The sequence below is a fragment of the Phaethon aethereus genome (genome assembly GCF_964289735.1).
Source record: "Phaethon aethereus genome assembly, chromosome: 2".
Lineage (NCBI taxonomy): Eukaryota > Metazoa > Chordata > Aves > Phaethontiformes > Phaethontidae > Phaethon > Phaethon aethereus.
Genome location: NC_138582.1, coordinates 12745586 through 12761650, shown reverse-complemented (window position 1 = coordinate 12761650; position 16065 = coordinate 12745586). Strand labels below are relative to the sequence as shown.

The window sequence follows — 16065 nt, the reverse complement described above, 5'->3', positions numbered from 1 at the left end:
GTCTTTTTCTGATGTCTATACCATTGCAGTTTTGGTATTTACAGTTAAATTGTGCCCACTTTTTCCTTCTGATTTGCAAGTGTTTACTTTTGTTAGGAGGTCAGTATCTGATAAAGGTATGCTAATATTCTTGGACATGAAAGCCTTAAAATTATTATTGACATTGGACATTTGAGCTCCTTTTCCCCCGGCATCCACACCCTGTTGACTGAATGAAACCTTCGTAACAGAAATACCCTTGGTGCTCGCCTGAGTATTGCCTAAGTATTCGCAGGAGTACCCAGGTCAGAAACATTCCCAAATGTTTGGAAAACTCTTGGTATATTGGACTTGAGAGAAGGGCAAGCTCTGTTAAGGAGGAGGGAAAAATACGCAAATAAAACAGGCACACCGAGAGGTGCTGCGGTGGAGCGATGGCTGCAACACCGATGCCAAGAGTACCTCAACCAGGGATGTGCTGGCTCACATGGCAGTGTGCTCAGTCTAGACTGGGTGTGAGAGACTGTGATTGCTCCAAGCATGATGTCTGCTGTTATCATCCGGAAGGTGATGGTATTATACAGGCATGCAGGACTGACCATAAGTTAGGAAACACTGGTCCTTAACAGATGCGGAAGACTGAATACCAGGGATGCAAAAATGCAAAGATTGGTTGATACTGTGCAATAGCAGCAAAGGGAACCAAGGCTGAGACTTTGTAGAAGGCAAATCGTGAAGTAAAAAATGCCACAAAAATAATCCAAGGGATGGAACACCTCTCCTATGAGGACAGGCTGAGAGGGTTGGGGTTGTTCAGCCTGCAGAAGAGAAGGCTCCGGGGAGACCTTACTGCAGCCTTCCAGTACTAAAAGGGGCCTGTAAGAAACATGGGGACAGACTTTTTAGCAGGGCCTATAGCGATAGGACAAGGGGTAATGGTTTTAAACTAAAAGAGTTAGACTAGATCTAGGGAAGAAATTTTTCACACTGAGGGTGGTGAAACACTGGCCCAGGTTGCCCAGAGAGGTGGTAGATGCCCCATCCCTGGAAACATTCCAGGTCAGGTTGGACGGGGCTCTGAGCAACCTGGTCGAGCTGAAGATGTCCCTGCTCACTGCAGGGGGGTTGGACTAGATGGCCTTTAAAGGTCCTTTCCAACCCAAACTATTCTAGGATTCTATGATTCTAGGTACCTCTAAACCCTTCAATTGTGTTTCTCACTGCCCTCCTTGGCAGTCAAAGTCAATGCAGGCCACTGAAGGGTTTCATCCTCTCTGAACCCTGTGGTGCCACACTGCAACCAACCTTGTGCAGCTAGAGAAAAAAATACTCTCTTCAGCTTGGGGACACCTTGAGAACTACACCCCAGAGCACTGCAGCAAAAACATTGCAGAACTACCCCAAAGGAATGGAAAGTTATGGCAGGTGTTAAGTTTGCTGTTATTACCAGATAAGATTTAAAGATAAACAAATGCATCCAGCTAAAAGCCTAGATTCACAATAACAGAGCAAAGTTAGGAAAAGACAAAACAACATGTATACATTTATTAAGGTCATACTTAGCAATATATTTCCTCCTTAGCTGCTCCTGTGTCTCAGCTTTTGACTCTTGCTAATTATTTTCTGCATAGAACCCTGGGCTGACGTGCCCCTGGGTACACAGAGTTGCTTACACCTTGCCTTCTTCTTCTGGGGTGGGTGATGCGGTGGGGACCCGCATCTTCTCCAGCTCAAGGTGGATTTCTTCCTGTTTGTCTGGCCCTCATTCCCTGGCATTGGACCATCAAGTGTTTTCTGGGAGGTTTCAGTATTTCATTCTGTCCCTCCTCCTTAAGGTTACTTTGGTAACATTTCTGTTGTCCATCTCAAATAACACTTTCTTGGCTTTTGTTTTTCACTAATTATAGTCTTGTTTAAATACAGTGGCATCACTTTACAAATGATGCATTATGATAAATAGTTCAAGTTCCTTTTAAAGTATATACTGGGCATACAGGCTATATAGCAAGCACGTTTATGACATTAAAACACAAGTTGATCTTGAGCATAGGACTGCCAGATCTGCAAAAGCTCCACCTCATCCTTTGTTAGATTCTGGGGACTCATCTGCATGTTACTGGTTTTTGGTGAACTTGAACAGAGATTACCAAAGGCTTCACATATATTCAGGCCAGCTTGCTTTCCTTCCCAGCCCTCGTTTCCAGCATTGGCTATAAATAGCCACACACACACACACAACAAGTGGTTGCCATTTAAAAATCCACATTTTCTAACAGAGCCCATAGTACAGCATTTTTTGCAGTATCTTGCTCAGGGAGTGGGACAAATACGTTGTGGCATCTTAGATATCACTGTGAGATAATGCTTGGCAAATGCTGGATTTTGCCTATTTTAAGTATTGGCTATCTATATGGAATATTAAATTAAAATTGTCTTGTTTCCCATTATAGTTTGTCATCGGTCAGGTAATGATAATGAGACCATTGAACAAATCGATGAAGATATAGCCGTGACTCAGAGTCAGATGAACTTTATTTGTCCCATTACACAGGTATGCTATCACTGCTACTAGAATCGATTGGGCAATGGTTATTTCATATTCTTCATTGGATTGTTCATTACAAATCTGCAACACTTGTTAAAAATCAGGCGGTATAAATTACAAACATTATCAAAAAAGAGCAACATTGCGTGGGAAATGCCCCCCGTCAGTAGAAATGCAGTTTACCATGCAGGACCTGACCCTGTAATTTCAGTGGGATGCCATGTATGAATGGCAAACACACTTCACGCTGTTTTACATAAAATCTCATAAGAAGCATTTTCATGGGCATTATCAGTTCCTTTAAATCAAACCTTATTGATTACAGGTGGAAATGAAGAGACCAGTTCGAAACAAAGTCTGTGGACACACCTATGAAGAAGACGCCATTCTAAAAATTATCCAGACTCGAAAGCAGCAAAAGAAAAAAGTCCGGTAAGCTAACAAGAATGTGTGGAAAAGCTATTTGCTTTGCTGTGTAAGTGGAATTTTACTCCACTTGTTCTAGGAAATGTGTTTGGATTGGCAAGGCTGCAGGAAGTAATACTTCAGTGTCTGCCCAAGTCACAGTCTCCTCATTAGGACTGTACACGTGAAGGAGCTTTTCTTTTTAATTAAAACAATGTGTAAGGAAATATTCAGGAAGTCTGTGGGGAAGTTACAGCTACTCATGGTACCTGCACAACAAGAGAAGCAAAGAGTTTTCCTATAGCCATGAACAACAAAAAGAAACCTCAGCTTCCTAAAATGTAGTTGCTCATTTTGTTCCCACTGCTTATTTAGCAAGCCCTGAAGTTAATGAAAAAAAAATCTCCTCTGTGCACCCTCTTCTGCAGTTATATTCCAATACAACTGCGAAATATTGAAACACTTAAATGAGTGTTAAAGTGAAAAATATTAAAACACAACATTTTAGGTAGTACAGAGTTTAAAAATGATCAGACAGGATTGTGCAGTTCCTACTACAATGCAATTCAAGAATTCTTACTTTATATCATCAAAGCGGCCTGCCACTTTCCACACAGGACATATTTTTTTGAATTAAGAGTAACAGTTGAATTTTCAAACCTGAAATTTTCCCTGGTAAGTTTCAAACTTGGTATGTTTTCATTTAAAAAATAAAAAAAAAAGGGGGGCTCAGACACTTTAGAGCAAGTTTAGAGGACATATCATGTCATATCATATCATCATTAATTTCACATTTGTTTTTACACCATATATGCCACAGTCTCATGCTTTGGTGTTGATGACCTCATGAAAACTTACCAGTTGAGGGCTTTTTAATAAATGTGCAGTTTGGACATGCTTAGGAAAGTCTGCCAGAGACTAGCAACCTGATTTCCCCAAAGATAATGCCACAGGCAGCTTGCTTCAGCGTACTTCCTCCGTCCGTTGCTCTTGCATTCCTGTTAGACCTCCCGCCATGGAGGTTACAGGGGTGGAGCAGGACTTTTTATTCCATGCTCCTTCCTGGCCACAGGAAAGCACTGCTATGAAATCAAGCATCGGTTGGGATGTCCAGCCACTACCTTAATGTCAAGACAGCTTGAAGACCAAGATGGAAGCACCTTGCCTGTGTTATGAGGTCTAGGGATAAAAAGTGGAGTTGGTGCAATATCCTGGGAATAACAACAAAACCAGCAATATGGATGGACAGAAACTTGGCTGGAAAAATGGATGGGGAAATAACTCACAAGTTGGAAAGAAGAGAGTGAATGTTCTGGAGGACAGGGACAGGCTAGGAAGCACATGTTCAACAACCCAAAACTAAAACAAAAATACTGTCTGCAATACTGAACCTAATTTAGGATGTTCATATCTAAATATTTCTTATGTTGTTAAATCCATCAGGAAAATGTCATGATAGTAAAGATTGTTGTGGTGGATCAGAAGTGTTAGCACTGCTGAAAATCTAATAGGGTCACATGATTGAATTTTATTTTATCTTTTAAGAAATTAAAGGCTTGGAGAAATTCTAGAGTAAAAAAAAAAATATCACATAAGCTGTACAACACTTAGCTTTAAAAGCTACCTTGTACCCAAACCAAACTTATTTGTGCAGTCTGAATACTGGCAGTTCTTAATTTTGAGCTTTTAGCTTGCAACCTTAGCATTTTTACAGCAGTTATTCCAGTATGCTAGAAAAGCACACACACAGCAACAACTTGGCTTCACTGTAATGAAATTAAGAAAGACTATTTGGTTTTGTCTGCCCAATCTCACTGACCTGCTATAATTTTAATGTTTCTCATGAAAACACAGTCAGCTTTGAAAAACCATAGTCTGCTGTGGTGGGAAGCCAGGCCAGCTGATGCAGCAGGTTCCCCAGTTCCCCATTTGAGTACCCCGTTCTGGTGGTGTTGCTACTTAAAGGGGGTTTATAAGAAAAATGGGGACAAACTTTTTAGCAGGGCCTGTTGCAATAGGACAAGGCGTAATGGTTTTAAACTAGAAGAGGGCAGATTTAGACTAGAGATAAGGAAGACATTTTTCACAATGAGGGCGGTGAAACCCTGGCACAGGTTGCCCAGAGAGGTGGTAGATGCCCCATCGCTGGAAACATTCCAGGTCAGGTTGGACGGGGCTCTGAGCAACCTGATCTAGTTGAAGATGTCCCTGCGCATGGCGGGGGGGTTGGACTAGATGGCCTTAAAATGTCCCTTCCAACCCAAACTATTTATGATTCTACTTGACTGCATTCCTGCCAGCAATATTCGAGTGCAAGCAGGTGCCTTGATAGAGCAGGGTCATGGTTAAGGGGATCCTCTCTGTCCTGACTCTGAAATCAAAGCTGTTGCTCACTCTGGAGTTACAGAAGTGGCTGTTTCCTCACGCGTACTTTCCAGTTTGAATCCCTGGGGATTCAAGGGATCCCTTTGGTGCACTTGGCAGCGCACTCGCTGAATGTCAGCTCTTCAGCTGACGTACGCACAGCCGCTGGTTTTGTGCTGATAGACTTGCCGTGGACTCCTCTAGGCAACTCTTACGTGTCTTGGTTTGCTCACTATTTTCCACTGCCTGGAAGGACATACTAATACTTTATGCTTACAGGAAATGTGGGAAGCTTTCTGAGCACTTGTTATTCATTAATCTGGCAAGCTATTGCTCTAATAAGGTAATAAATGGGAAAACTGAGGCACAGAGCAATTAAGTAACTTATCCATGACAAACACAGTAAGCTGTGGACAAATCTGGAGTAAAAGCTATGAGTACTGAGTGTAAATAAGTTCAGCACCTCAGACAAAAGTTACTCTTAAGAGAGGAAATATTCAGGAAAAGTGTTATTTCTGACTGCAGGTACAATCTGTGCATGTTTGGGCCATTGCCAAAGGAAAATGAGCTTTGGTCCCTGAAAATCTCTCACCCTGCTGTCTTTATCTGGCTGTTTCAAGTAGTTGTAAGACATTTTGTATTTCATTATCCTTTAGAGGCTGTTAATTTGACCCCATCTCTCTTTTCTGTGCTTTCTCAATTCACAAAAGGCCAGGTATATTTTTACACTAACTAGATAGCCCACTGATTCACCAGGCAGCCTTTGCAAGTCTTATCCTCTTTTACATAATTCCCTAGAAATTAATTTCCCTATTTATCTGTCAGTGAAGATTATACTTCCCTACTGCAGATTAATAAGGTAAGAGGTAGTAGTTTGTAGGGGACTGCAAAGAGAGAAAGCAGCACACAAAGATGTCCATGCAATGCTAGTATCATTACTGATGCAGGCAGCTTGTGTACATGAAGCAAGAGAGTGATCTACAGGTTGGAGGCTCCGTCTCTCACTGTGTTCCTTCCTTCCTTCAGCTGTTGATTCCCACCAGTTTAGATAAATGGATTTATTTTTCCCCACAGAGAGCTGGTGAAGAGGAAAGGAGGCAACGAGGAACTGACAGAGAGAGTGAATCCCAGATAAATACAATAAACTAGCAGATGTTATGTAAAAGCCGATATCTGACAAATACAAGTCTTCCGATTTAATGGAGTCTCTTTTTTCCTTTTAACAGATGCCCTAAAATTGGCTGTAGCCATGCTGATGTAAAAGGATCAGATCTTGTGCCAGATGAAGCACTTAAAAGAGCGATTGACAGTCAGAATAAACAAAGATGGTCAACACTGGAAAAGTCAGCTGGATATGCTGCTACCACAAAGAAAATTTGTTGTTAGAGGTCTTGTGAGATAAGCTACTGATTGTAAGTAGGTTGTGTAACTGATTGTTATTTAAAGTGTTTCATTTATAGGCAAAGTTGAAGGTCTCAGCTGTAACCGAAAGCATTTTTTAAACTGCCAAGTATGAGAAATTCCAGTTTAACTTGTTTTTTTTTTTTTAATCTTCCTGAAATTCTAAAAGCTTGCATTTGATAAATAAAACATGTTTTGCAGCATTTAACCTTCCTTGTCGCTGTGCTAATTTTTTCAGCATATTAGAGATGCAGATTCTGCCGGCAAAGCAAGTGCTTTGCTCAGTATCGCAGATAGTTCTGTTACTGTCTTTGTAACTGCTGGGAATGCTCGAAGTAGGGCACTCTGACCAAGGATTTACCCAAGTCATACACTCTGCTTGAGAGCACGTCCATGTTTTCATACAAGCCTCAGGAAATCTTAATAGAGCGTGATTTGCAGGAAGTGCTGTACATCTATACCTTGCGTGTGGACACACAAAATTACCACTCAGCTTTGAGGATCTTGGCCTTGTTCTTATAATTTTTGAACACTCTGCCCTAACTTAGGCTTTTCTTTTGAAGTTCAGAAGCTTTTATTTCAGGCTTTTTCATTTGGAAGTCCCAGAGGGCTTTACCTTAATACCATACGTTAGGAGACTACAATTATTTACAAATGTATTCCAATAACTGATTTGTAGATATTAGAAATATATTGTAACCATATGCCTTGAATTGAAAAGCAGTTAATCACATTTTGTATAAGCTTCAGGTATCGATGCATTTTGGCATCGATCCCAAAAAGGACCTAAACTTTGTGACACTCCATATTTATTACCTAAGTTGATCTGAACACGTCTAGCAGATAAGGTACTAACATATATGAATTAGAAATAGCTGTAGGTAAAAGGAGCTGCCTTGGTGGTCAGATGGATATTTTCTCTTGGCATATGTGAAGCAGAAAATACAGATTTCTTTGAGCTTTGGGATCCTTAGCAGGTCAGATGGTATTTTCCTAGGTCATTTTTCTGAATTTACAATCTGACATTTAGTGTAAAATGTAACTAAGGTACCTAAACGCTAAGCTTTTCACTCTGGGTTACTGTTTGCTAACAGCTTTCCTTTCGTAGACCATTATTAACCCCAATGGCACTTCAGAGTGCAAAGCACTTCAAACTGAAATTCTTATTTTGTAACTAACTGAAGAATATTAATCTGCAAGCTGATTTCATAGCTAAAAAAGGGAACTAAACCATTATTATTTGCACTGAGCTTTTGTGTTTAAAACATTTTATGGGAATTAGCTGGGTAGTTTTCACAATGTGGTCTAACCCCAAAGAAATCTGTGGAAGCCCAGCTGAAATAGCTGAAAGGGCTGGGGGGCTGTTGAGCAGTATGTACTTGTTTGTTTGTATTTTTATGTGTAAAAATCAGGTCCCTTTTAAGACGTCTCAGGTCTCAAACCTATAGTTTTTAAGATGGGTCACAGATTTTCAGTTAAATACTGATGTTAACTATAGCATTTGTAATAATTAAAAAAAAAGAGGGGGTGGAATGTCCTAAACTCTTCATAGCTTTTTGTTTCATCTTTAAGGTTGTGGTTAAGTTTACTCTGGTGCCATTTATAAGCAGAACACTCACAAGCAGAAACTTGCATTGGTTAAACAATCTCTGCAGTTTCTTACAGAGGTGCATTAACATTGTCCTCATGGATCTAATTCAATCCCTAGCGATAATCAGGCTCCCAAGTTTTCAGATGCAAAGATGTATATATATTTTCCGTGGCTGCAGTGTCGCACCTCAAATTTAGTTTGTGTAGGTGTCTGGATGTCAAGTGTGCCTTTCAATAACACCTAACATTATAAATGCTAAATTATACCCAGATTAATTCGTACCAACAAACTGGTGGCAGCAGGTTTGGTTTGCTACCTGTGGTGTTTGTACCAGTATACCCTTAGATATCTCCAGTTCCTGATACGGTCATTACTCTCATGCTCCAATGAGTAATGGTAGAAGGAAGATTGCTGTCCTGGTTACACCTTGTTGTTGTACCTTAAAGAGAGAGGCTTGACCCATAGCAGTGGTGCTGGCCCTAGTGGAAGCTGCACTCAGTCTGTCTCTGCGTTAGCTAATCCACAGGTAATAATGTGAACTGTCTGCTTAAGATGATGCATCTGGGAGAAAAAAAAAACAAACAAATCTGAAGCAACACTTTAAATGAAGAGAACAAATAGTCAAGCACTCACTTATTGCCACTCTAAGTGGAAATGTATTTTTGAATGTTCACATTCCTGCCTGAAAATACATGATCTTCCGTCTGTCCTTTGCTAGCCTGAGCCAGGCAGCATCAGTGAATCAGAGCGCCCGACTGGCACATGCAGGTGCAGCCTAAATTCTGAAATCCTTCTGAGTCTTCAGCTGAAAGAAATGGACTGATTTTTGTCAGCACTTACCTGCTCAGATTTAATAACAATCACATGTAAGGTGAAGAGACATGTGTTTTTAAGTAGAGGTAGGTTTTTTTATCGTCAGAGATACCTCTTTTCAAGTATGGCCACAGCCGTATTATCCAGAAAGACAAATACTCGTGCATTTTGTCAGGATTGCTGATGAGAGTACTCGAATCCCATCAAAATCAGTGATGCGCTGCATGGATTCAACTGCTAGAGAAAACTGCCTGTATTTACTGAAATCAATTAAGTTCTCCTCAAAATGTTTGGCATTTCTGAATTTAAACTATATCACATCATAACATCCAAGGAGTGCTAGTATGAGGAATGAATTTTTTTTCCTCTGAACCTGGAATTTGAGCCATCCTGTTGATTTTTCATGGCTGGTTCTCCCTTGTTGTCGGTTCTTACAAGCAATTTTCCTTCTGAAATTGAAAGGTTACAGTGCTCGGTCATCAGCATGAATTGCAGCTGCCACTTTACTAGGTGGAAGGACAGACTAGTCTTGGCAATTGGGGAAGGCTTCCGTGCCTGTCAGCTGGCCTGATGGAAGTTAGAAACTGCTACTCGTTCACTGGGGTGGCTGTTGTTACCGGCAGCTCTTTGCTCTTTCATTTGCAAAGTTTGGGGTTTGTTACGCAGTTGTGACCTCTCTGTTCCCATGAGTCCCATGTCCCCCGTAAACTCTGCTCTGGATAGAAGTAGCTTGAAAGAGTTAAAGAATAAAAATAAGTGTCTGTGATGAATAAGCTGATCTGTATGATTCACAGAAGTGGAAACTCAACAGCAGTTAAACCTTGAAATCTTAATCTGTTTGGCTATAAGATATCGTAGGTAAACAGGCATATGTTAACAGTTCACAGGGTAATTTGTGTCTCATTGCTTGACGTCAGAAATTTTGCAACAATATTTAAGGAAAGAAACTCAGAGGTGAGATGTTTTTCTTCTTTTCCATAAGGGGTGCTTTACACATGCAGCAAACTCCAATGTAGCTGATAAGGGTCTGTCACTAAAACCTGGTGAGAATCTGCCTCTGCCAGAGAACAGAAGTTCTACATAATGTTTTGAGTGATTAAATAAACGTCAAATCAAACATTAAAATAAAGGCAAGAGAGATCTATATGCAGCAGCTTTCAGTGGTACCCCAAGGCACGAGCCATTAGCACAGCTCTCACTTGAACAGATTCTCCCCGTGAAGCAGAATTCTCCATTTTACAACTGGAGACTCTGAAGTTTTCAAATCAGTGGAGCCATGACGTGTAAAGATAAAAACTAATCAGGCAGGCATCTCATGGAAGATTTAGCACACTTGTGCTAAAAGGAGCGCACATTCCTCTGAATCAAGGACATATTCATCATTACTGCTCAGGAGCTGTGATCTTATTCATTCTAGAAGAATCAGAAAGACTAGGCTAAGTCAGTGCTCCCTTGAGAAATACCCGGAGCAAAAGCAGGGGCTGCAGGAAGTGATACCGATGACTCAACAGCCAAGGCCAACACACTGCCTTATTTCAGACAATGTCCTTGGACGTACTCATGTTTCCTCATGAGTGGCTGATGACAAAGGTCTTACCTACCTGTGGTCACAAGTACCTCATGACATTTTTCTTAAGAATAGCTCTAGTATTGTGGCCAAAACTAGCTTAGAATTCACTGTGCAACCTGATTAACTTCCACTGCTCTTTCAAGTGAATTTTAATCTCTGCCTTCCCTAAAAATCTCCATGTATGGATCCTGAGGTACTGTGTGGTCCATTAACTGAACATTTCCGTAACGGATAGTGCTCTGTCATACAGTGAAGACGACGCACCTAGGAAGGGGGCTTCTTGGAGTGGAAAACGTCAGAATATCCCAAGGACACATCTTCCTTTCTCTTGCTACGGCCAAAGCCTTAAGCTGATGGCTCCTCACTACAAGTACAAACTAGTACTGAGTGCAAATTCCAAGTCTTCCATAAATAATGATTTATTTTCTGGTCCTAAAGTACTTACTGTATAATAACATGTATTATGTCAAACACACAGCATGGTCACAGCAATGCTCAGAGGAGAATCCTATGTGTAGGTGCCAGCAGGTTCTACTCTGCCAGCCAGTAACTCTAAGAAGTAGATTAGATTGATTGTTAAGCAAGTAAAATTCTGGGATGCGTGTACATCGTACAGTAGATACCCACGTATGTGCTTAGCCTCTTGGTGCAAGAGTAATGTCAGCAACTTCACAGGACTGCAGCAACGTACAGAAAACAGAGTGTTTTGGCATTTCAAAATGCTGCAGAAGATGCTGCAGTGGGCTGAGAAGAGAGTGCCTGCCTCACTCGCTTATTCCGATGTTAGTCCAGACCCAAAGACAGAGCCTGAAAGCACGCGCATGAATTGAATTGCATGGGAAGCTTACCAAAGGAAGTGTTTGCTTGTAAACTCAGTATGAATAGGATCTCCTCTGACCGCAAGGGAAATGGAGAGACACTCATTCACTGCCCACTTGTGCAATCAACTTCTGAAGTAAAAACAGGATTTGAGGTTTAAAACCTGAACCTTCACACGTCTTTCAAGCAACAGAAGAAGCCTTTATGCTCTTTAGTCCGCAAAGGAACAAAGTCAGGAGGTGCTGCTCATGAGACTCCTTGCATTTGATAACAACTGGCTTATCAAAAAGGAATTATTTCGGGATCCCAGCAAGAGCAGCTTCTGTGTGGGCTTGAGAGGAGTCATCTGAACACCATTACATTGCACTTCTTTTGATGTCACTATGTTCTCGTCATGTGTTTTATATCTTAACAGCGAATCTGCCGCTGAGTTCTGCAGTGTCCAAGGATGGTTGTGGGTTTATCACAGATACCATTCCTGCTATAAAAAACATTACTTTTAAGTTCTTCATCACCTGGCCACGCAACTACTCCTTGAGCCCTGTGTGTGCAGGGTGATTCTGTACACTGGTAAATTATGGATGACCTGCTGGTTTTAACTTGCTGGCTTTCAATCTAGGAGTAGTTTTAATTCATTACATGGCTTGAGATAACTTGTAAAATAAAGATACTTGGTTTTGTAAAATAAAGATACTTATTTTTTCATCATTTGCCTGATAGTTTAATATTAGCTAAAGTATTTGTGTGTCACGCCTCTCTCAACCGATAACTAAAATAATGACTTTTTAATTTCTTCCCATAGCAAGCAGCTAGTTTATTTATAAGTGGCCTAATCTAATGGAGATTCACTCTGTATCCCATGAGACACATTATCAAAGCTACCAGACCTGTCCCAAGCACTTGGGAAGTGGGGAGATGGTTACACAATTCTCATTGCCTCTGGCTGTTCTAGTTGCAAAGATAAAGGGTCAGAGAACTGGAGCAGCGGAGATAATTTTGTGAGCATCTAAGGAAAAGCAGCTGATCAGGTGAGTGTAGGCACTGGCTGAGGGCGAGGCAGGTAGATACTTGAGTACCACATTACAAAAATCCCCTTAAATAAAATAACATGCCAGGAAAAGGGAATGTCAATGCCTGACCACCAAAAATTCTGGATTCTTAAATCTTCATCTAGCAGATGCAATAATCCTGCTTGTGAAGAGCAACATTCAGCTTGCCACAGCTCTGGCAATCTGCACTGGGCAAGACCCTTCTGCTGGGATGTGCCAGATCTGCGATACACATCCCACAGGATCTTGTTTCTGCTCCAGGAAGAGAGGAGGCAGCGAGCAGTCCTGCTTGCTTTGACCATGCTTTTCCATGGCGGGATCTACTTTTTGTAATGATTTTGTAATGTCCTTTGACTGGGAGCTCCTCAGACTTCCTTAGCGTGTGGAAGGTGCCTGTTGCACACTGTTGTCCTTTGCCAAGCACCAAGACTACTGATCTGTACTCCCAAAAGCCATCCTTGCCCCACCTCACCAGTACCGGGCCCCTGTCAGAACATCCAGGGCTCGGTGTTTCATTCCTTGTAGTTTGCTGGCTCACAGCAGATCCTTTTTCCAACGATTTGCAGTGCTATCCATCGGAGATGCGTAACACTGCCTTGGTCTTTTGGAAGGGCTGTAAAGCCATTCAGACTCAAATTCACCGCAGGTGCCGCTGAGAATTGCCATGCTAGTATTCATCTCATGTATGCTAAGCCAGGTGGCCCCCAAAAAATCTTTTTTGGGGGAGGAGGAGATGGAATGGTGAAGGCTTGTGCAGGGAATAGAAGGAAGACCCCCAATGGCTTTTGATTTCAGGAAGAGAGTAATGAAGGAGATAGGCCTGGATGCCTGTTGCGTGACGTACAATGACAAGAGACCGCTATGGCAAGTGTGGTAGCCCCATATTCTGCAAAAATCTTCTAATACTGAAATGCTGCAACAGTTCTTCTCCACAAACCTCTCCCTGGAGTTCCTCCTGTTCTCTGCACTGGTTCATAACCAAACCAGGCTTGCGTGCAAGCACTGGTGGAGATGGGTAAGGAGAACAAGTTTCAACCCTTTGAAAAGCACCGAGCTGTGCAGGTCATGGGACACCATCCTTGGCATCCCTTTTTTTTTTTTTTTTTGCATTTTGGGGATCAGCCAACATTAGAAAAAACAGAAAAACCAAAGTGGGAATCACTTCTCTGCTCCATATGTTGGAATGAGTTTGGTGGGGATGGAGAGGAGTCTGGATGTGGACCTTATGATCCATGCCCAAAACATAAGACTGAGAATAAGGTAGTGAGCATTATTAATTTGGTTAATAATTGCCACTATATGTTTATTCATGACATTACTGCCTTGAGTACCTGAAAGCATGCCAGGCATTTTAAAGAAGCAATGAAGTTTTCCTGCTGTCAAGAACTGCCCCATTTTGCAAAGACCTGACACCTGGGAGATTTAAGCTTGGGTTCAGTTCAGCCACATATAGACAACTAAAGTTTGGTCTATGCAGTCAGCTGGGAGAGGGCACCCACCAGCACTTATGGATGAATTGCCCAGGGGTTATCTTTTCCTGCCCTTTGGGGACTGCACGCCCAGTTCTGTGCTCCAGTTAGCAGGGACACCCCCATGGCGCGTGAAATCTGGGGAATCCCCGTGAGAAGAGGCTGCCCAGACACCAGGAGCCTGTGGCAGGACTGTGGAGTGCAATGCTGTGTGTACCTCTGTGCTCTGCTCTCCTTTCACAGGAGACCCCTGCTTTTTGGGGGGTACAGGATGATGAGGGGGTGCCCTTTGTAAGTAACAGGGGTGCCATCCCCCTTTTGGCTGCCAGTAGCTGGAACCAAGCACCTGTGCTGGTCCTGGTGGCATGGGACCAGCATGAGGTGACCAGCTGTGGCCTCTTAAGAGGCTTTAAATGGGTGGGAGAGGCTGGGAAGGTGAAGGATATGGCTTCCAACGACATGTACAAATGGATCCCCAGTACAGCCCTTCTCCTCAACGGGGACAGTGAGCTGGCACAGGAGTGGGGAGAGGGGGATCTTCGGGAGGGTGAGGACCAAACGCACGTACTTACCCCAGGTACACCTCCTGGATTTTAAACTGACATCTTCACTCCTGCATCTCGGTCTGAGCACGCTATGGGGGATGCTGTTATATGCTAATAATGCCCCTGAGTACGTTTATGTAGGTCCATCGCTATTTTGATGTGTCTATACTCTTGCCCTGTCCCCAAAAGCACTGCCGCCCCTCCACCTCGCGCTAAACTCACCCGGCAGCAGCATCCCAGGCGTAAAACTTCCAGGAAGGGAAAAGTAAAACAAAGGTCTGATGGGTACTTGCACGTGTTTTCCCTATGAGAGGAACGAAATAAAATAGCGTGCTTTGAGAGTTGTGGTGAATCGCTCAGAAACAATCTGTAGACATTGACGGAATTGTTATTCGAGGGGAAAAAAAAAAAAGAAAAGGAAAATGCAGGCCCTGGGATATCCCTTTATGGCATATGCATTTTATGTTTAAATGCATTAATGGGACTGCTATGCTATGAGTCATCCCGCACAAGAGTTTCATGTGTTTCTTAAAATACACTAGCAGTAGCTGAAGGCATGCACGGGTTTGCCGTGCAGTTATCTATCAGGAATCTGAGCGAATACCTGCACGCGCGGCATCGCGGGCTCGGAGCCGGGGGGGGCCCGTTCTGGGCCCTCTCTGCTGCTTCAAACAGACCAGGACTGGGGAAACCGAAACGGGATAGGAACTGATCCTACAGAATAACAAAACACAGGCTCCCTGTGTTATTAGGGAAGCCTCAGCACTGAATTAGAGAAAATTTGCATATATGTAAACAGAAAAGCTGGAAGAGTTTCCTTCTGAAGCACTCTTGTCAAAACTACAGCTGTCTGCATTTTTTCCAGGGATGATTTGTTGTCTGGTTTCCTCTCGTTTTTCTTCCGTTTACTAACAGGCCTGGCTGCAAATCTATTTACTATTCCTTTAAACCCACATTTCGGAGCCCGCCAGAGCTCAGCTCCGCTGCTGCTCGCTCTCGATGCTATTCCTTTTTCGGAGAGCAGATAGTTTTAACATGGGAAACACACAACTCAAAGTATTTCTGATGGTGCACGTTAAGTCTACGCTCACAAACAAATGGCAGTTAACACACAGCAGCTCGGTGGTGAAAACCTTGGGATGAGCGATGGTTATTTAGCGATGAGCGAAACGGAAGAATTGGGGCTGGGGAGAAGCTGTGGGAAGAGTATAGAGGAGAAGCTCCTGGGAATGGAGCTGGGCTCGCTTCCTCTCCACAGTTAAGCCTGACTTAACTTTTTGTTTTTACACGTCGCACGAGGCGATGCTCTCTCGAAAGCACCACATTTGAAATTTCTGGCACCGTCTCCCAGCAGCACATGCTGCTGCCATTGCCAGGGCTGCCTTCGCAGAAGAAACACTCATCCCTCGGAGCCGTGGACTTTTATTGCTCAGTTTTGCGTGAAAAAAGTTCCCTCGCCTCTATCTTTGTGCTTCCAAACGGCCGGCGGAGGTTTGAGGGTTTATGCAAGCCGGG

General features: G+C 42.7%; 1 protein-coding gene across 1 annotated transcript in view; it reads left to right on the top strand.

Annotated features, from left to right (window-relative positions):
- Window positions 1-7304, top strand: part of NSMCE2 (NSE2 (MMS21) homolog, SMC5-SMC6 complex SUMO ligase) — a gene marked incomplete at its 5' end in the record, with an annotated part of 131072 nt that extends 123768 nt beyond the window's left edge. Inside the window, 3 exons of the mRNA XM_082015425.1 lie at window positions 2430-2530; window positions 2850-2956; window positions 6520-7304. Of these exons, the coding sequence (XP_081871551.1) occupies window positions 2430-2530; window positions 2850-2956; window positions 6520-6679 (368 nt within the window). The 3' untranslated portion in view covers window positions 6680-7304. The remainder of the gene's footprint in view (window positions 1-2429; window positions 2531-2849; window positions 2957-6519) is intronic.
- Window positions 7305-16065: the final 8761 nt, after the last annotated feature.